Source organism: Mus musculus, chromosome 11 (genome assembly GCF_000001635.26).
Source record: "Mus musculus strain C57BL/6J chromosome 11, GRCm38.p6 C57BL/6J".
NCBI lineage: Eukaryota > Metazoa > Chordata > Mammalia > Rodentia > Muridae > Mus > Mus musculus.
Window position 1 is genome coordinate 62,601,253 of NC_000077.6, and position 15,597 is coordinate 62,616,849.

General features: G+C 48.4%; 1 protein-coding gene, 1 long non-coding RNA gene and 3 other non-coding genes across 6 annotated transcripts in view; 4 read left to right on the forward strand and 1 right to left on the reverse strand.

Annotated features, from left to right (window-relative positions):
- The first annotated feature begins 1,624 nt into the window (after positions 1-1,624).
- 2410006H16Rik (RIKEN cDNA 2410006H16 gene) lies at positions 1,625-3,554 on the forward strand. The gene is made up of 5 exons (NR_030738.1): positions 1,625-1,771; positions 1,983-2,030; positions 2,345-2,394; positions 3,151-3,214; positions 3,403-3,554. It is a non-coding gene; the product is annotated as an RIKEN cDNA 2410006H16 gene (long non-coding RNA).
- Snord49b (small nucleolar RNA, C/D box 49B) lies at positions 1,834-1,896 on the forward strand. Its single transcript, NR_028526.1, has one exon. It is a non-coding gene; the product is annotated as a small nucleolar RNA, C/D box 49B (small nucleolar RNA).
- On the forward strand, positions 2,208-2,269 carry Snord49a (small nucleolar RNA, C/D box 49A). Its single transcript, NR_028550.1, has one exon. It is a non-coding gene; the product is annotated as a small nucleolar RNA, C/D box 49A (small nucleolar RNA).
- Positions 3,278-3,334, forward strand: Snord65 (small nucleolar RNA, C/D box 65). Its single transcript, NR_028541.1, has one exon. It is a non-coding gene; the product is annotated as a small nucleolar RNA, C/D box 65 (small nucleolar RNA).
- Positions 3,555-3,631: 77 nt separating the features above from the next.
- Positions 3,632-15,597, reverse strand: part of Lrrc75a (leucine rich repeat containing 75A) — a 43,640-nt gene continuing 31,674 nt past the window's right edge. For both annotated transcript variants that reach the window (NM_198861.1, NM_001357955.1), the window contains exons 3-4: positions 7,951-8,063; positions 3,632-4,994 (exon numbers count right to left, since the gene is read on the reverse strand). In NM_198861.1, coding sequence (NP_942561.1) covers positions 4,463-4,994; positions 7,951-8,063 — 645 coding nt within the window. In that variant the 3' untranslated portion in view covers positions 3,632-4,462. The remainder of the gene's footprint in view (positions 4,995-7,950; positions 8,064-15,597) is intronic.

Here is a 15,597-nt window from a genome sequence, read left to right on the forward strand (position 1 = left end):
GGCAGCACCTGAAACCTACAACAGAGTCCTCATCTTTACTGTAACTTGCCAATTGAGGTCCCCACCAAATGACTTTCCTTGTTCTGTAACAAGTTAGGCAATGGTGGTGGCACATGCCTGTAATCCCAGCACTCGAGAGGCAGAGGCAGGCAGATCTCCAGGTTCAAGATCAGCCTAGTCTACAGAGCAAGTTCCAGGACCGCCAGTGCTACACAGAAAACAGCACCTGTCTCGAAAACGGCACCAAACCAAAACCAACCAACCAACCAAGCAAACAAAAACCCAAGACACTTCCAATATAGAACATGGTATTTGGGGACCCATGAATCTTGTGTTCCTGGCCATGGTCAAGCATATTTGGCTCCAAGGGAAATTATCTTATTCCCTTTAAGAATGTTTTGGCCTGGACTTCCCTCCCTCCATCAAAATTCTGTTTATTCCTCAGACCACCAAGATTGCAGTCTCATGACCACCTGTCTAGTTCTGTCAAAATGAGTTGCCTCCTCAGCCTATTTGCATAAGAAGTGCATGCAAGCACTTATGTGTGTGTTGCTGGGTAGAACCCAGCATATCATATATACTAGCTCAACAGATTTTGCACTGAGGTGTTTTGAGACAGGATTTCATTCCGTAGGCCAGGCTGGTCTTGAACTCACAAGAACCCTACTCTAGTCTTCAGGTTCACATATCCCAGGCTGACCTCATAGCTGAAGATGACCTTGAACTTCTGATTCTGCTGCCTCCACATACCCAGAGCTTGGGAGTTTGTCACAATGTCCAGTTTATGAGGTGCTGGGGATGGAGCTCAGAACTTCATGTTTGCTAGGGAAACACTGCATCCCCAACCCTTGAGAAAATCAAACATACTCATATACTGAAGGCATAGCATTAGCAGTTTTCTATTACCTATGCCCGATGCAAGTCTCTCCAGTCAGAAGTGGAAAGAGCAGGGGGCAATGGAAATGGATCAAGAGCTCTTCTTGATTCTACAGTTCTCTAAGGAATGTGATGAGGGCCGTCTGCATAGGGCCTTGAGAGACTCCGTGGATATGTTGTAAAAATAATGGGGTGCAGAACGGCCCCAATCATTACACTTTTGTAACAGCGTTTGTCTTTGAACGCGGTTTCGTGTGTGTTAGCGTAGATGAGCCAGGCTCTCCACCACCCAGTTAGATTATATAGGCCCGCTTTTTTTTTTTTTTTTTTAAATTTAAAATAGAGACAGGGGCTCATTAAATTGCCCAGGCTGGACTCGAATTCTTGCGTCGGGTTCCTAATCGATTACGATTACAGGCCTGCACTGTCAGGTCTGACTACACATTTCACACACTACACACGTTCACAAAGGACTAATAAGTCAGGGAAGACAACGAGGACGGAAAACCGCGGAAAGGATGTCGAGTCCGCGCTTAACCCAACACGCAGGCGCGCTGGAGCTCGCGCGCTCTTCGCTACCCAGAATCCCCCGGGGCGGGGGAGACCACTCGCTCAACAGAACGGGGGAGGCCTGGGTCGCGAGGCGGGCCGCTGGAAGTTCCCGTGAGCCTTTGCCGCCCTCACCTCCCTGGGGTGAGGAGTGGTCTATTCCTAGCCCTTAAGAGGAGGGCGCTCACGCGCCGTCTTTCTCTGCGGCCATCATGGGATCGTGCTCTTCTCGCTCGTTGAGCTGGTCCCTTCGCCGTGGCCTGCTGGTGACGGTCTGGAGCGATGCTGAGCCCGGGCCCAGCCTCTCAGCTCCGCCTTGTGCGCTGCACAGATCTAGGGGAGCCTGGTAAGTCGAGGTCTGCATCGCGGGGCGCCGCGCGTGGGCGGGGTGTCGGCTGCAATGATGATGAAACTAGAAAAAAAAGGAAGTGCCGTCCGATGCGACAACTGACGACATCCCTAGTTAGCTGACTGCAGTCGTTTAAGCCTCGGCGACCCAGTGCTGAACACAAGTGTTCTAATTGCCCCTCATGACTCTTACTCTTCTAACCTTTCAGACGGGACGTTGACAACGTGGAATAGGAGCAGTATCATCCCACCATGAGGTAAGGGTTTCTGGAGTATCAGGTGGGGTTCATAGACAAGAGGCTGTGTAGCTTTCGCTCCAGGGACTCCCAACATACCCTGGCCCATGTGGGCACATACATAAATTTAAGACGTGTCTCCATTTAGTGGCTGGAACTACTAGTTGGAGGACAGCAGAAAGCTTGACTGCTGTGATGAGATGACTAAGTAGGAAGTGCCGTCAGAGTCGATAACTGACGATAACTGCTCCTGGCTGACTGCAGTCAAGCCCACACCGGTGGCTGGGGTTTAGGTTTAACTTGGGCTGGACTTTTAACAACTGCTGTACTTCTAGGTTGGGGATTTAAGAGTGGAAGATTGCCAACAGCTGTGGCCTCCCATGAGGTAAGCTTTCAGCTTGGGATTTTAGACCGTTTTGATTTGAGCTAGAGTGTTCATGTATGAGCATCAGTTTTGCCTGTACTCAATACTGGTTGTAGCTGATGGGGGTGGTTAAGTAAGGCAACAGTGCACAGCTCTTACTGTAGAGCCATTTTTTTTTTAAGATTTATCATATCTAAGTACGCTGTAGCTGTTTTCAGATGCACCAGAAGAGGGCATCAGATCTCATTACGGATGGTTGTGAGCCACCATGTGGTTGCTGGGATTTGAACTCCGGACCTTCCGAAGAGCAGTCGGTGCTCTTAACCACAGAGCCATCTCCAGCCCCCTATAGAGCCATTTTTGTGTGTGTTTGCTGTCTTGATGCTAGAAAAAAATGGCACCGGACTTAGGTGGTTGTGAGCCACAATTAGTGCTGGCAGTCAAACCTGGTCTTCTAAGAACTTAGACCTTCTAGTCCATTAACTTGGGTCTTAAAATTTTCAGTTAATGTGGTCTTACAATTGAACCCAGTTGGGCTGGTTTGGCTAGTTGTAAATGTATTTTAGTAATTTGAAAAATACTTCCCTTTTAGGTCTAGGATGTGTTAAGAACTGTAGCTTTCTTGAGAAGAGGCAGGCAGAGTTCAGGCCAGCCTCGTCTACAGTAGTGAGCCAGGGCTACAAAGAAATCCAAAAGAGAAAAGCCAGGGTGGGAGGGCAGCCATTGATTTTGCAAGGCTGTTATATATAATGTCCTGTTTTCTGCAATCCATTTTAGGGTGTCCCCTTTCAAGTTCTCAGAACGGACGCAGGACTGCAGATCTGTGCTGGCAGCAGCAGAGGTGAGTTGGTCTGTACAGTGACTATCTGTTATTACTCTGAGAGATATCAAATGATGATATCACCTAAAATAGCTGGAATTACCGGCAGATTGGTAGTGGTGAGCCTATGGTTTTCTGAAGATATCATTAAATGTTCTAAATGCCATTGATCCAGGCAGGAGTGATTCTGAAATTCAGCTCTTTTGCAGGCTATATTCCCAGAGGAGTCTCCAGCCGGCCTGAAAGCAAATATCCTAAGTGACATGTCTGCCAATTTTGTTCTGGGTGGGCACATTTGGTAATCCTGTCTGTACCACAGGATCTTCTATGCCTTTTAAAAATAAACATTTGTTTATAAACCAGATTGCCAGTGTTTTGGATGAATTAAGTTGTGTGTACAGCTAACCATCAAAGCACTCTAATAAAGCACAGTCCGTATTGGTCCTTGAAAACATGTATTAGAGTAGAGTGTCAGGTGTTAGGCAGTCCAGCTTCAGCACTGTAAACTTCTGGGCAGTCTCAGCTGTTTGCACAGCTGGACTTGGGCAAAGATTCCAAAGCATTTAAGGCACCCACACTCAATCCCTGTTCTTGGCTGCAGTGCCATGCAAAGACGCCATCTTGTTTGCTTACCTGGCCTGTAAGGCTGTTCTTCCCCATAACCCCATGAGTTCAGACTTTGACCACTTAATTCAGAACAGTTCTCTTGGGCTTGAGTTGGGGACTAGGAGTGTTTAAGGGTGTTAGGAACACCCAGTTTTCCCTCTTTGCTAAGTAGGACTGGTTCTAGAGGTGAGTTTTTGAAAAGCCAATACAGGGACTAGATTATGGGAGGACCTGGTAGAAAAAGTTGTGCTGGTTGGTGGATAAGGGAGCTAGGCCCTATATAGATAAGATTGCCTAAAAGGTCTGCAGCTTAAACTGGATTTTCCACACTTGGTATTCTGAAACTTACTGCCTTTAAGAAGGCCTTGGGAAGTAGGCAGATGCTCCTAGAGTCTTAGAGTAGGTGCCTGTGCCTAAATTGTAAGTGGGCCCAATAAAGAACTTCTGGTCCAGATGCACTGGTCTAGGAGGACAGCTGAATGGAAACATCCGAGCCCCTTGAGCAAGTACTGGGAGTCGGGTTTGAGGACAAACTGGTTAGTACTCTGATCTCATCCTAGTGAGAGTTGGGTAGGGCTGGCCAGACCATCTCCTGATCAGAGGGACCCTGACCTGTCTTGGCTGTCCAGAAAGGACTCACTGGTTAGGACCCCTATTGTGATGTCATGTCTGAATCACACACTCTGTACTTTCCTGGCCCCTGGCAGGTGTCACAGGACTCCCTATAGGGTCCTGCTGATCGGTACCTTCCCTGGCTTCTTCCCCAGTACCTGGCCCCTCACCCAGCTCAAGGATGGTTGGTAGGTGGCCCTGTTTTGGAGAGCGCTTCCGGAGGCTGAGCAGAAAGGGCTGGGGTAGTGAGAAGATGTCCACATTGTTGCCCAGGTCAATCCATGTGACATTGGGGAATTTGCTGGGGTCCTTCAGGGTGTCAGTGAGGTCCCTCAGCAGAGCCCGGGTCAGTCGGTTGCCATTGAGGGCAAGTGTGGTAAGACGAGGCAGGGTACTGAGAGCTGGCAGTAGCTGCAGAACCATGTCATCTGTGAGGCCTGTGAAGCCCAGCTCCACGCTGTCCACCTGTTCTCCACAGCGCTGAAGGTAGCTGGTCACTCGCTCGAGGTCCCTTGAAGTCAGTGGAATGCCTGACAGATCCACCATGTTGTCTGGAGGATTCCCAGATAGGAGGGCCTTAAGGCTGAAAGAAAAGGAACCAGCAGGTTAAGCAAGCCAGGCAGGTCTTTACTGGAGGCAGTAGTGGTTATCACCATGGAGAGATGGGGGGGGGGGGTCCTGTTTGGTTGTGAATCCCCAGTGTCTGCTTCAAGCTGAGCAGAGTAGGCAGAGCGTGGTCTTGGAGGCTGCCATTCCAGTGACTCTTCAAGCCTATGTTTTTATATGATGCCTGCAGTTCCCTCTTAACTCCTTTGTTTTCTACCCTGTACTCTACCTAGTTAATTACAGTCTGTGCTTCACTTGCCTAAAAAAAATATGGACCTACCAACATCATAGGGTTATGAGGAACACTAAACAAAGTTGTTCAACAATGCCACCTATAGGAAATGCTGTCATTGTTAATCACTTGGCCTGAGCTACATCTGTCTTGCCTCCAAGAGTTGAAGACAGCAGGTTGGTGAGAGGGCTTCTGGAGCAACAGCTGCTGGAGGATCGATGCTCTCAGCTTCTCCCTCTCCCTGCCATCTGCTGCCCCTGGCCTTGTTCTGGAGCCCAGACCACTCGGCCTGGTGGTAGGTGTGCCCCCAACCTACCACACCCATTGGTGAGCTACTGGTTCCAAGCAAGCCCCGTGTCTCTTACACTGAGGACAGTTCGACTTGCTGCAAGAGTGTGTTTACACTGTCAGCTCAAAAGTCACAGGCAGCTCCCCTTGGGCCCTCTTGAAGCTGGGAGATGAATTCATTTTGTTCCTTGGAAACTGAAGGGTAAAACTCAAACGCGAGATTCAACTGCCTCGAATCCTGCCTGCAATTCGTTGGTTGTGACATTACTGTTGGGTTCTACGTCTATGTCATTAACAAAGTCAACCCAGCATCCTGAAGATGGCTGACAATTGACAGCCTAGAGGCAGGTAGGTAAGGATTTGAATCTATCTCTGCAGCTTACCAGCTTCAAGGTCTTAGCCAGTCAAATGGCAAAAATGTTTGTCCCCATTCACTCTTAAGTGTTTGTTACATCCCTGCTATGTGCCAATGACCTAGGCACTGGCATCGCAATGATGAACAAGTGGATAGGAACCCTGTTTTCCTTCTATCAGGAAGGCCCTGACTGCAAGCGTGAGGAGAAGCTGTCCGAGAGGAATGAACAGGTTCATTCATACAGTTCCCAAATGCAGAATGGACTGAGCCTGTGTGTGTGCACCGGCAGACCAGAGACCTAGCTAGCCACGGTGGCTCACACCTGCAATTCTAGCACTTGGAAAGAAGCAGAGGCAGGGGCATTGTGATGTTAAAGCTAGCATGGCCTACATAGACTTTAAAAAAAAACCTCAAAAAGCAGGGCATGGTGGCGCATGCCTATGATTCCAGCACTGGGCAGGCAGAGGCCGAGAGAGGCAGGCAGAGGCTGAGAGAGGCAGGCAGATCTCTTAGGAATTCGAGGCCTGTCTATTTTGCATAGTGAGTTACAGGCCAGGCAAGGCTATACAACAAAGATCTTGTCTCACAAATAAAATACAAAACCAAACAAAAAACAAAGCTCTGAGTAGTGGCACATATCTTTAATTCTAGCTCTTGGAAGGCAGATGGATCTCTTAGTTCAAGGCCAGCCTGCTCTACATAATGAGTTCAAGAACAGCCAGTGCTACATAGAGAGACTGTCTCCCTCCCGCCCCCAAACAACAAAACAACAAAAACTAAAGCAGCAAAAAAACGGAGACAGTGCAGGGGTAGGGAGAACTGGAGAGGTGGCACAGCAGTTAAGAACACATACTGTTCTTGCAGAGAGTCTGAGTTTGGTTCCGAACACCCTTGTCAGGCAGCTCACAACAGGTCCAGGGGGCTATGATACCTCTGGATCAGTGCAATCCTTTAATACAGTTCCTTATGTTGTGGTGACCCCCAACCATAAAATGACTTCATTTCTACTTCATAACTAATTTTGCTGCTGTTATGAATCATAATGTAAATATCTGATGTGCAGAATATCTGATATTAGACCCTCAAAGGGGTCCTGACTGCTGAGCTAGATAGACTCTGAGAGCACCTGCACTCACATGCATACATCATGACACAGACACCTATTTTTAAAATTTTATTATTTAATATGTATGAATATTTGCTGACACGTATGTTTGTGCACCGTGTGCCTGCTTATTGCTGGAGGAGGCCTGAATAGGGTTGGATCCCCAGAGTTACAGACAGTTGTGAGCTAGGTGGGTGCTAGGAATCTGAATCCCAGTCATTTGCAAGAGTAACCAGTACTCTAAACTGCTAAGCCATCTCTCCAGGCCCATGATGGTTAGTTTTAACAGTCAACCTGGAACAATCTAGAATTTCTCAGGAAGAGAGGCTCAATAATCGTCCAGATCAGATTGAGATCAGATTCGCTATGAGAAAATGGTCTTGATGACCGCGCTGTTTCCCCTTCAGCACGTCTGCCTCTCAGCCTGGGTTCACTTGCTTCCTACCAGGAGACTTATGTCTTATTGTGTCTCAAGCCCCTTGTCTTTAGGGACTAAAAAACTCAGGAGCGTCTTCACTGCTGTATGACTGAGACAAGGTTAGACTCTGGATCCCCTGGCAGGAAATACATCCCAGAGAACTTTCTGGAAGTGGGTTTTGATGGCCACACTTGAGACAATGTTCTTGCCTTAGCTTCCAAAGTACAGGATTACAGAGGTGCACCATCATGCCTGGCTTCCATCCCAGAGTACTAGGAACATCAAGAACTAGAAATGCCTCATGTCCCATCCCCACCTGTCCATCTAGGGGCCATACTTCCCAGCTCCCACCCTGGGTGTCCTTTCACGTACCTAGAATGACAAAGGTACTTTCTTGGTTCTTAAATTCAGCATGATTTTACCTCCTTTAAGCTGGATTTATTGACACGCCCTCTGGCCCATCCCTCAGCAGTGCCCCGGAAGAGTATCAGTCAACAGGGTTGGGGCAGGGCAGCCTAAGGGAACTGCCACTCACCAGGCCTGTGGCTTCCTCTTCAGCCCTCGGTGCCTCCTCCACTGTGAATGAGGGCTAAGGTGGTAGGTCAGCTGCCGGCACAGCTTCTCCATGGCACCCATTGCATCACCTTCCTGCAGAGACAACCACAGGCACGGGTCTGTGAGGTGTCCCTGGAGGGCTTGGAGGTGCCTTTATTCCCATTTCTGACTCCCTGGCTCTCTAATGCAGCACAAAACAGGCCTTCTCAGTTGCTCCCGGTGACGTGCCTTTGGCAGGAGCAGCAGATACAAGCTATCTGTGTGTGCATGCATGCCATCATGTGTGCTGGGAATTGAACCCAGTGCTTCAAACATGCTAAGCAAGTACTCTGCTATTGAGCTACTCTCTGAGCATCTGCCTTGTGAATTAGCTGCTACCACTGGAAAAGCTGACATTCATATAAAATGTCTGGATTGGTGGGGGGGCGGTCTGACCATGACTGGCCGGAATAGACCTGTTGAGCAGGACACTGTATGACCCCTACAACTCACAGAATCCAGAATCATTCTTTTTACTCACACAGCATATCTTTGAGTGCTTACTAAGAAGCAGGACCATGGTCATGAACAAAGGTTCTTGTATTTCACATAATAATAAAGTATATTATTTTTACTTAGGTCTTACACCAAAGTGCAAAAAAAGAAATCTGAGAAGGCCAAGTCTTTACCAGTGCAATCAGTCTACCTACACAATTTGTTTGCTTCATCAGCATTTAACTTTTTTCACATGTATAGGTGTTTTGCTTGTGTGTGTGTATGTGTATATATATATATATTATATATATATGTCTGTGCACCGTATACATACAGTGGATGCAGAGGCCAGGAAGGGGTATCAGAATCCCTGGAGGTACAGATGATTGTTAGCTACTATGTGGGTGCTGGGAATCGAACCAGTGTCCTCTTCAAGAGCAGACAGTGCTTTTAATTGCTGAGCTACCTCTCCAGCCCTCTTTCATGAACATCTGAGTTTGTGACCCTGAGTACCACGGCCTGAACTGTGTCCCTTCGACAACTATATATTGTTTCCTTTTTCTCTTTTCTCCTCCTCCTCCTCTTTTTGAGACAGGGGTTCTCTGTGTAGAAGTCTGTCCAAGTTCAGGGCACACATAATTTTTTTCTGGCAAGGGTCTGTCCTGTCTGCCCTGGAATTTATTTAATGTCACTATGTGACCAGGCTGGCCTCAAGTTCACAGAGATCTTCCTGTCTCTGCCTCCTCAGTGCTCGGATTAAAGGCGTGTGCCATCATTCCTGGTTTTTCTGGGTACTGTGTTTTTCTGGTTGATCTGTGACTGGGTGAATTCCTGGAGGTGTCCCCAGCTACAGTCCGTATTCATTGCAAGCTTACTGTGCACTGGGTTCCAGGCAAAGCACATGAGTAATAGCGACTCAGTTATTCCCCCACACCCACGTGAAGCCAGGGCTGCCCTCCCCCTGCACAGGTGAGAGCTCAGGGCACAGAGAGGTCACATTAATTCGCTCAAGGCTACACATAAAACCAAGACATGGAATTGCACAATTTAATCCTAAGTCTGTAGTGAGAATTCTGGAATTAAAAACACCACAGAAGTATTATAAGAATATATTTTAATCTCAGGTGTGTGTGGAGCTCTACGTGGCTGCTTTACAGCAGCTGACTATGATTTGCCTCATGCTCTAGTGGAAGCATGGTTTTGCCAGCTGCAGATAGTTTCTGCAGATAGTGTGACATTTGGAATTCTGGGAACCTTTAAGAGGGTCTATAAATGCTAGAGTCCCAAAAAGTGGGGTTGTTGGGGGGTTTTGAGGGGCGGTGTGTGTATTTTTTTTTTAATAGTTATGCTCAAAGAAGAAACAAAAGGAAAGAAATTAGATTTAGGGATCTCTATCTTTCCCCTTTATCCTTCTTTCTGTCTTATCTAGTGTTAGAGGTTTAACCAGAGGGGAATAAAGGGTGGAAAAATAAGAATCCACAAAGTAGCAAACTCCAGCCACACAGGTCCATATTCTAAATGATTTCATTGGTGGACTGGCAACAGTCATAATAATTGAATGCTCATCCTTGTCACCCACTTCTGAGCTGAGACTTACACTTCTCCACCCAGCTCAGACCTAACACAGGGCTCTGCTGAATTCTCCTACAAATGGAGTTGGTGTCTCTCTATTAAATCTTTCCACTGCCATTAACCCAGTTAGTCCTGTGACTTAAATGGCAGAAATTAATGTTGTCACTATTGTAGAGGTCAGAAGTCCAAGGTGCGGCCTCTCCAAGTCTTCTGTAAAGGGTTTTTCTCCTGCATCCTTACATAGATCTTTCCTCTGGACATGTCTGTGTCCTAATCATTCCTAAAGACACCAGCTATACTGGGTTTAAACAAGCCCACTCGTATGGCCTCATTTTTGCTTTAAGTACTTTACAATGCCTTGTCTTTGAATGCAGTCACATTCTGGAGAATTGAGGGTTAGGGAATCAATACAGAGTCAGGCACCAGTGACACATGCTTGGGAGGCAGAGGCAGACAGATCTTTGTGAGTTCGAGGCCAGCCTGGTCTATAGATTGAGTTCCAGGGTGGCCAGGGCTACATAGAGAAACCCTGTCTCAAAACAAAACACACATGCACACACACGCGCACACACACACACACACACACACACACACACACACAGATATCTGGTCTGTCTGGTCACATCAGGCTGCCCTCATGCTACTACCTTCCTAATCTTCCTATGTCTTACCTGGATTACTGCACAGACTCTAAGCTAGTAGTTAACAGATCGCCCACAATCCAGAACATGTCATGCTCTCATTATACAGAGGAGGGAACTGAGATTCAAGGAGCTGTGGCTGACTGACTGGTAAGAGAAGAAACTCTGATGTGAAAGAGGAGGGAGCCCACGACTGAAGGTCTGGAGACATGAAGCATCTAAGCACGGAGCCATTGGGGGCTGCCTGAGACTGACAGGGCCGCTCTGGAAGGAACCTTCTGGTTCCTTGCAGCCTCGCTGCTCCCTGCTGCTTCATCTTGACTGACAAACTGGAATGTCCACTCCAGGCAACCTCACAAACCCCCTGGAGTAGACATCGGCCTCCCAGGCTTGTATTCTTCCTTAGCCTAGTTACACGTGGTTGGTACAGCGACACAGGCCAGAGGATGCGTAAAGAGGACTGGTGGACTCGGTTATATCCTGGGAGAGTTTCTTACTGGAAGATGGGGTGGGAGGACTGGAGGTTGAGAGGGTGACCTAGGGCCATGCCCATAGAAGGGACTGAAAGTGACAGAGATCATATGCAGATCAGAGAAGGTGTGAGCAGAATGCAGATGAAGGGATTGGGAATTTGGGCTAGAAAGCAAGGGGCTCCTGTCAGTATTGTCAGTGTGACAGAATTTAGCCTTACCTGGGAGTCAGGCTGCTGAGCACGCAGTGGAGCGTTAATCTTGATTATTGAAAGTAAAGTGGGAAGCATCATTTAGCTGGGCAGATGCATGCATGCATTGCTGGTTTCTCCACTCAGTCTGTGATGTGACGGTTACTCCTGCCACCTTGGCATCCCACACACAACAGACTGTCCCTATGAACCGCGAGCCAGAATAAACCCTTTCTTTCTTAAGTTGACGTGACTAATTACGGACATGCTGATTAGGAAGCCCACTGCACCTCCAGCTGGGCTTCCTCAGGATCTGGTTGAACCCCTGGCTGTGGAATAAGCTGAGGGGAACGGAGAGGAGACTGGACAGACAGAGAAGGCACCGAGACAGCTGTGAGTGAAGCAATGGGAACCTGGAAGAGGGTGGCTCGAGTCACTGTGGTAGCCACTGTATGGACAATGAGGGCCTTTCTCAGTACAGGCTTGCCTGGGGTGAGGAGCAGGGGTAGGGACTGGTAATGGTGACACCTGACATATTCTCAGCCAAAGAATGGGGATATGAGGATGGGACATGATACAGAGATGGCACGTCTAGAGTTCATTTCCCACCTTGGAATTCCAGGGAACCTTCAAAAACCAACACTGGTGGTGAGTAGGCAGGTCCTCTGGCAACGTGTTAACTTTATTTTTAGTGTACAAAATAATAAGTTTCATTATGACATTGTTATATACATATTATTATATCGTATTCACATTCTCTCCTACTGCTCTCCTCTGTCCCTCCTCCCACTTGCCGATCCCTGTCGCCTGAACAGCCAGCCCCCTTTTCTGCTTTCATGACACACCACTCGGGGAAAGACTCGATATTTTGTCTGTCTTCTCTCCCATTCTCTCCCTTAGTCTTGACTGCTCCCCTACCTCCCAATCACCGCTTCCTCCTCCTAGTCCTCCCGGAAAACTGATTCCAGTATGTAGTCACAGCGGAGAAGCTCAGGGGACTTAAGGACAAGAAGGTCAGAGGATGGGATTGGAGGCACGCCCAACATCGTTTTGGGATGCTCTGGGACAGTACTGTTGCCAGTTTCCAGAAGAAGCTGAACTAAAGCCCACATCGGAGCTCCTCTGTTTTAGCTCCTCCTCCAATCACTTTCCTGAGTTTCCAAATACCCAGGACCATGCCCTCCCACTCAACTATCCAAGCTGGAGCAGCTCAGGCTGCTTAAGAGAACAAAGGCATAAAGAGGGCTGGCAGTGCATGGCGTCGGCCACTAGGGGGCAGAGGAGCATAGGGCGAGGCTGCTGCTGCTACCAGAGCGAGCCGAGAGAATCTCGGTCTTCTCATTGGCTAAACAGGAACAATGGCTGGGCACGCCAATTAGAGTTGAAAGCAACTGTAAAGAGCACACAGAGATGACTGCCCCTCTGCTTGCCTGAACTAAATACACCACGGGTCTTTTCTTTTGTTCTTTTTTTTTGTGGTGATTGGGATCCACTGTGGCCTCAGATGGCAGCTAGCACCAGCCACACCTCCTGTCCTTACTGAACATGTAGAAATCATTACTGCATCTCCTCCCTTCGCTCGCTCGAATGCCTATGAACGCACACAGTCCTACCACTCCCACTTGACCATGAGGGAGCTGAGGCATCTGGTTCACCATGCATCTTGTAAGAGGCAATGGATCCAGACATCGCCCGGTGGCTGAGCGGGTCTGCCTCCTTAGAAACCCGGCCCTTTTGCCTACTCATTCGAGGTGCTTTTATTCTTTTCTCAACTCCCTCTTTTTCAAGCGCTCTCAAGGCCTTCTTCCAGCAGACAACAGGATTGAGTGGAGCTGGCCCAGAGGAGGAAAGTGTGTATATAGGTTTGTGTCTGACAGTATAGGGTGGTGGCAAGAAATGAGGACCCAGCATAGAAGGGAATTGTTTAGTGTCAGAGTCCTAGCTGTCTCCCAGGTGTGGAACAGCCACACCAGTGGCAGTGAGCACTGCTTGTCACCTATGCCTGCATGCCTGGGTCTAGCACTCTCCTTGGGAACTTCCTATTTCTCCCCACGGTTCTGCTCACCTACCATTGTGTGACCAGATTCCCCTAAGCTCCTGGCAGCTGGTCCAGAAATCGCCTCAGTACACCAGCAGGTTTGCTTCTTCCTGGAACCTGGACTGGAAAACGAGATAGCTTCCAGGGATCGGAACCTTGACAAGTAAACAGGGACCATAAGTAGCCATATTCCCTACCATGTGGGGGGATAGGAGAGAGCTCTGTGAACAGGAAACAGGATAGAATGGAGCAGAGCGGAGATGGATGGGCTTGCATAGCATGCTTGCTCTGTAGCCCTCATGCCTCTATAATGCTGAGCTGCCTTTGGATCCACGAGACACTGGACTGCGTGGGTGTCTGTTAGTTGCAGTTAGCAATGCATGAGGCTCGCTGTCCGGATTGTGGAATAGGCTCCTAGCAACTCTTCCTCACGCCCATGGAGAAGGAAGGCAAAGGAAGGGGTGGGAGCTTGGCACAACTGCCAGGATTTGGGGCTCTGTGGCCTCTCTAGACCTCAGCAATACCGTGCTAAAGAACTAAGGAAGGATTTGCTTGAGAGACGTCTCCACAGTCTGTTGGAAAGAGACTTGGGGCTCATGGCCAGCCTACAGCTTCCCCTGTCTCCCAACTGTCAGGTGCCATCTGCCACCTTCATTTCACAGGAACCTCGATAACAGTATCCAGGCTTCTGACAACTTTGCCCTCCCCTCAAAGGTTTCTTTCATTCATAAATCTACTCATTCATTAATCAGTTTCTGACCACCCCACTTTATAACACTGGACACTGTAGTTAAGAGTTTTGGTTTCTTAAAAAACAAAAACCCAGTTATGGTGTATGAATATGTTTTTTGTTCTAATTCCAGGTGGGGCTGCTTCACAGCAGGTGATTATGATTTGCCTCATGCACTTGCAGGGGCATGACCTTTGCCAGCTGTAGAGAGTTTAACTCTAGGGACTCTGGTGAGGGTGTAAATGACAGAGCCCCAAGAGAGGCAGGGATGCACCAAGGAGGCTGCTGCTCCCGGTTGTTGTACTTTGACCAGGAGCTGGAGACAGTCTGATGACAAAGCCTGGCCGTGCCCCAAGGAACCCCTAGTCAGCAAGAAGTAGCCTATGGAGGTCTAGGCCCCCTGTCCCTCTAACCTTCCTTCTCTCCTACCTAGCGTTGAGGGTTGGAAGGGATCAGGGTGGGATCAAGGTTGGAAGGATGGAAGATATAAGGACCTAATAAAGCAACAGGCCGCTGTTTAGATAGACTGTTTTTCTTTGCTTATCGATCCACACCCCAATCCATTTTCCGCCTTTCTCTGCTCACAGGACTGTTCCGGAGAGTGTACCATCAGTTTCTCTTGTCCATTGTTTCTAGTGGGATTCAGTCACTGGGAGGAACAGGGCAAGATCTAGGGGCAGGGGGAGCAAAAGTTCAGGATCCGCTCACTCAGCGTGTGTAGGAGCCTCCCAGACCACCTCGTCCTTTGCTCCTGGTAACCCTCTCTGTGTAGTCTCCTCCCAAGACTTATCAAGAGAACAGAATGGGCAGGACTGATTTCTAGGACAGGTATCCTGGCTAGCTCTGTGATATGGGACACTCGAGCAATCCTACGGAGACACCCACATGACAACATGGGGCCTCCTGCCACCAACCCTGTAGTGTAGGTGGGGCTTGAAGCCTTGAATTCCTGAACCCGTGGAGACTGTTTAAGATCAAATCCTTGCTTTTTGGTTTCCTTTTCTTTATTTTAAATTAGTTTTTAGGTACCTGCAAATGTATGAGGACATCTGTGTGGGTGGTCAGAGGACCACTGTCATGGCACCTGACTGTGATTCTAGCTGTGGTGACAGGGGAGGTGGAGGCAGCTAGTCTAACATACTTGAATTACAGGCCAATGAGGGATCTTGTTTCAAATGAAATGTAGAATGTGGGAAGCCACATGTGCCGTTGCAGAGTGGCACTGACTACTGCTGGCCACCATGCATAAGTTTGGACAAACAACCAATGTGTACATATGCAGTAAAGTTTTTTGCAAAGACACTGCCTGGCCCGGGCATGATAATGAGGCTTTGTGAGGTACAGAGAGAGAGTAGCCAATCAGATGAGGAACATGCAAATGAGGCATAGTGCATAACCAATCCGGGTGTGAGACATGCCTCTCCTAGGCCTATATAAGCAGCACCAGTTCTGGGCTCGGGGTCTCTTCGCCTCTGCAATCAAGCTCTCCCAATAAATGTGTGCAGAAGGAT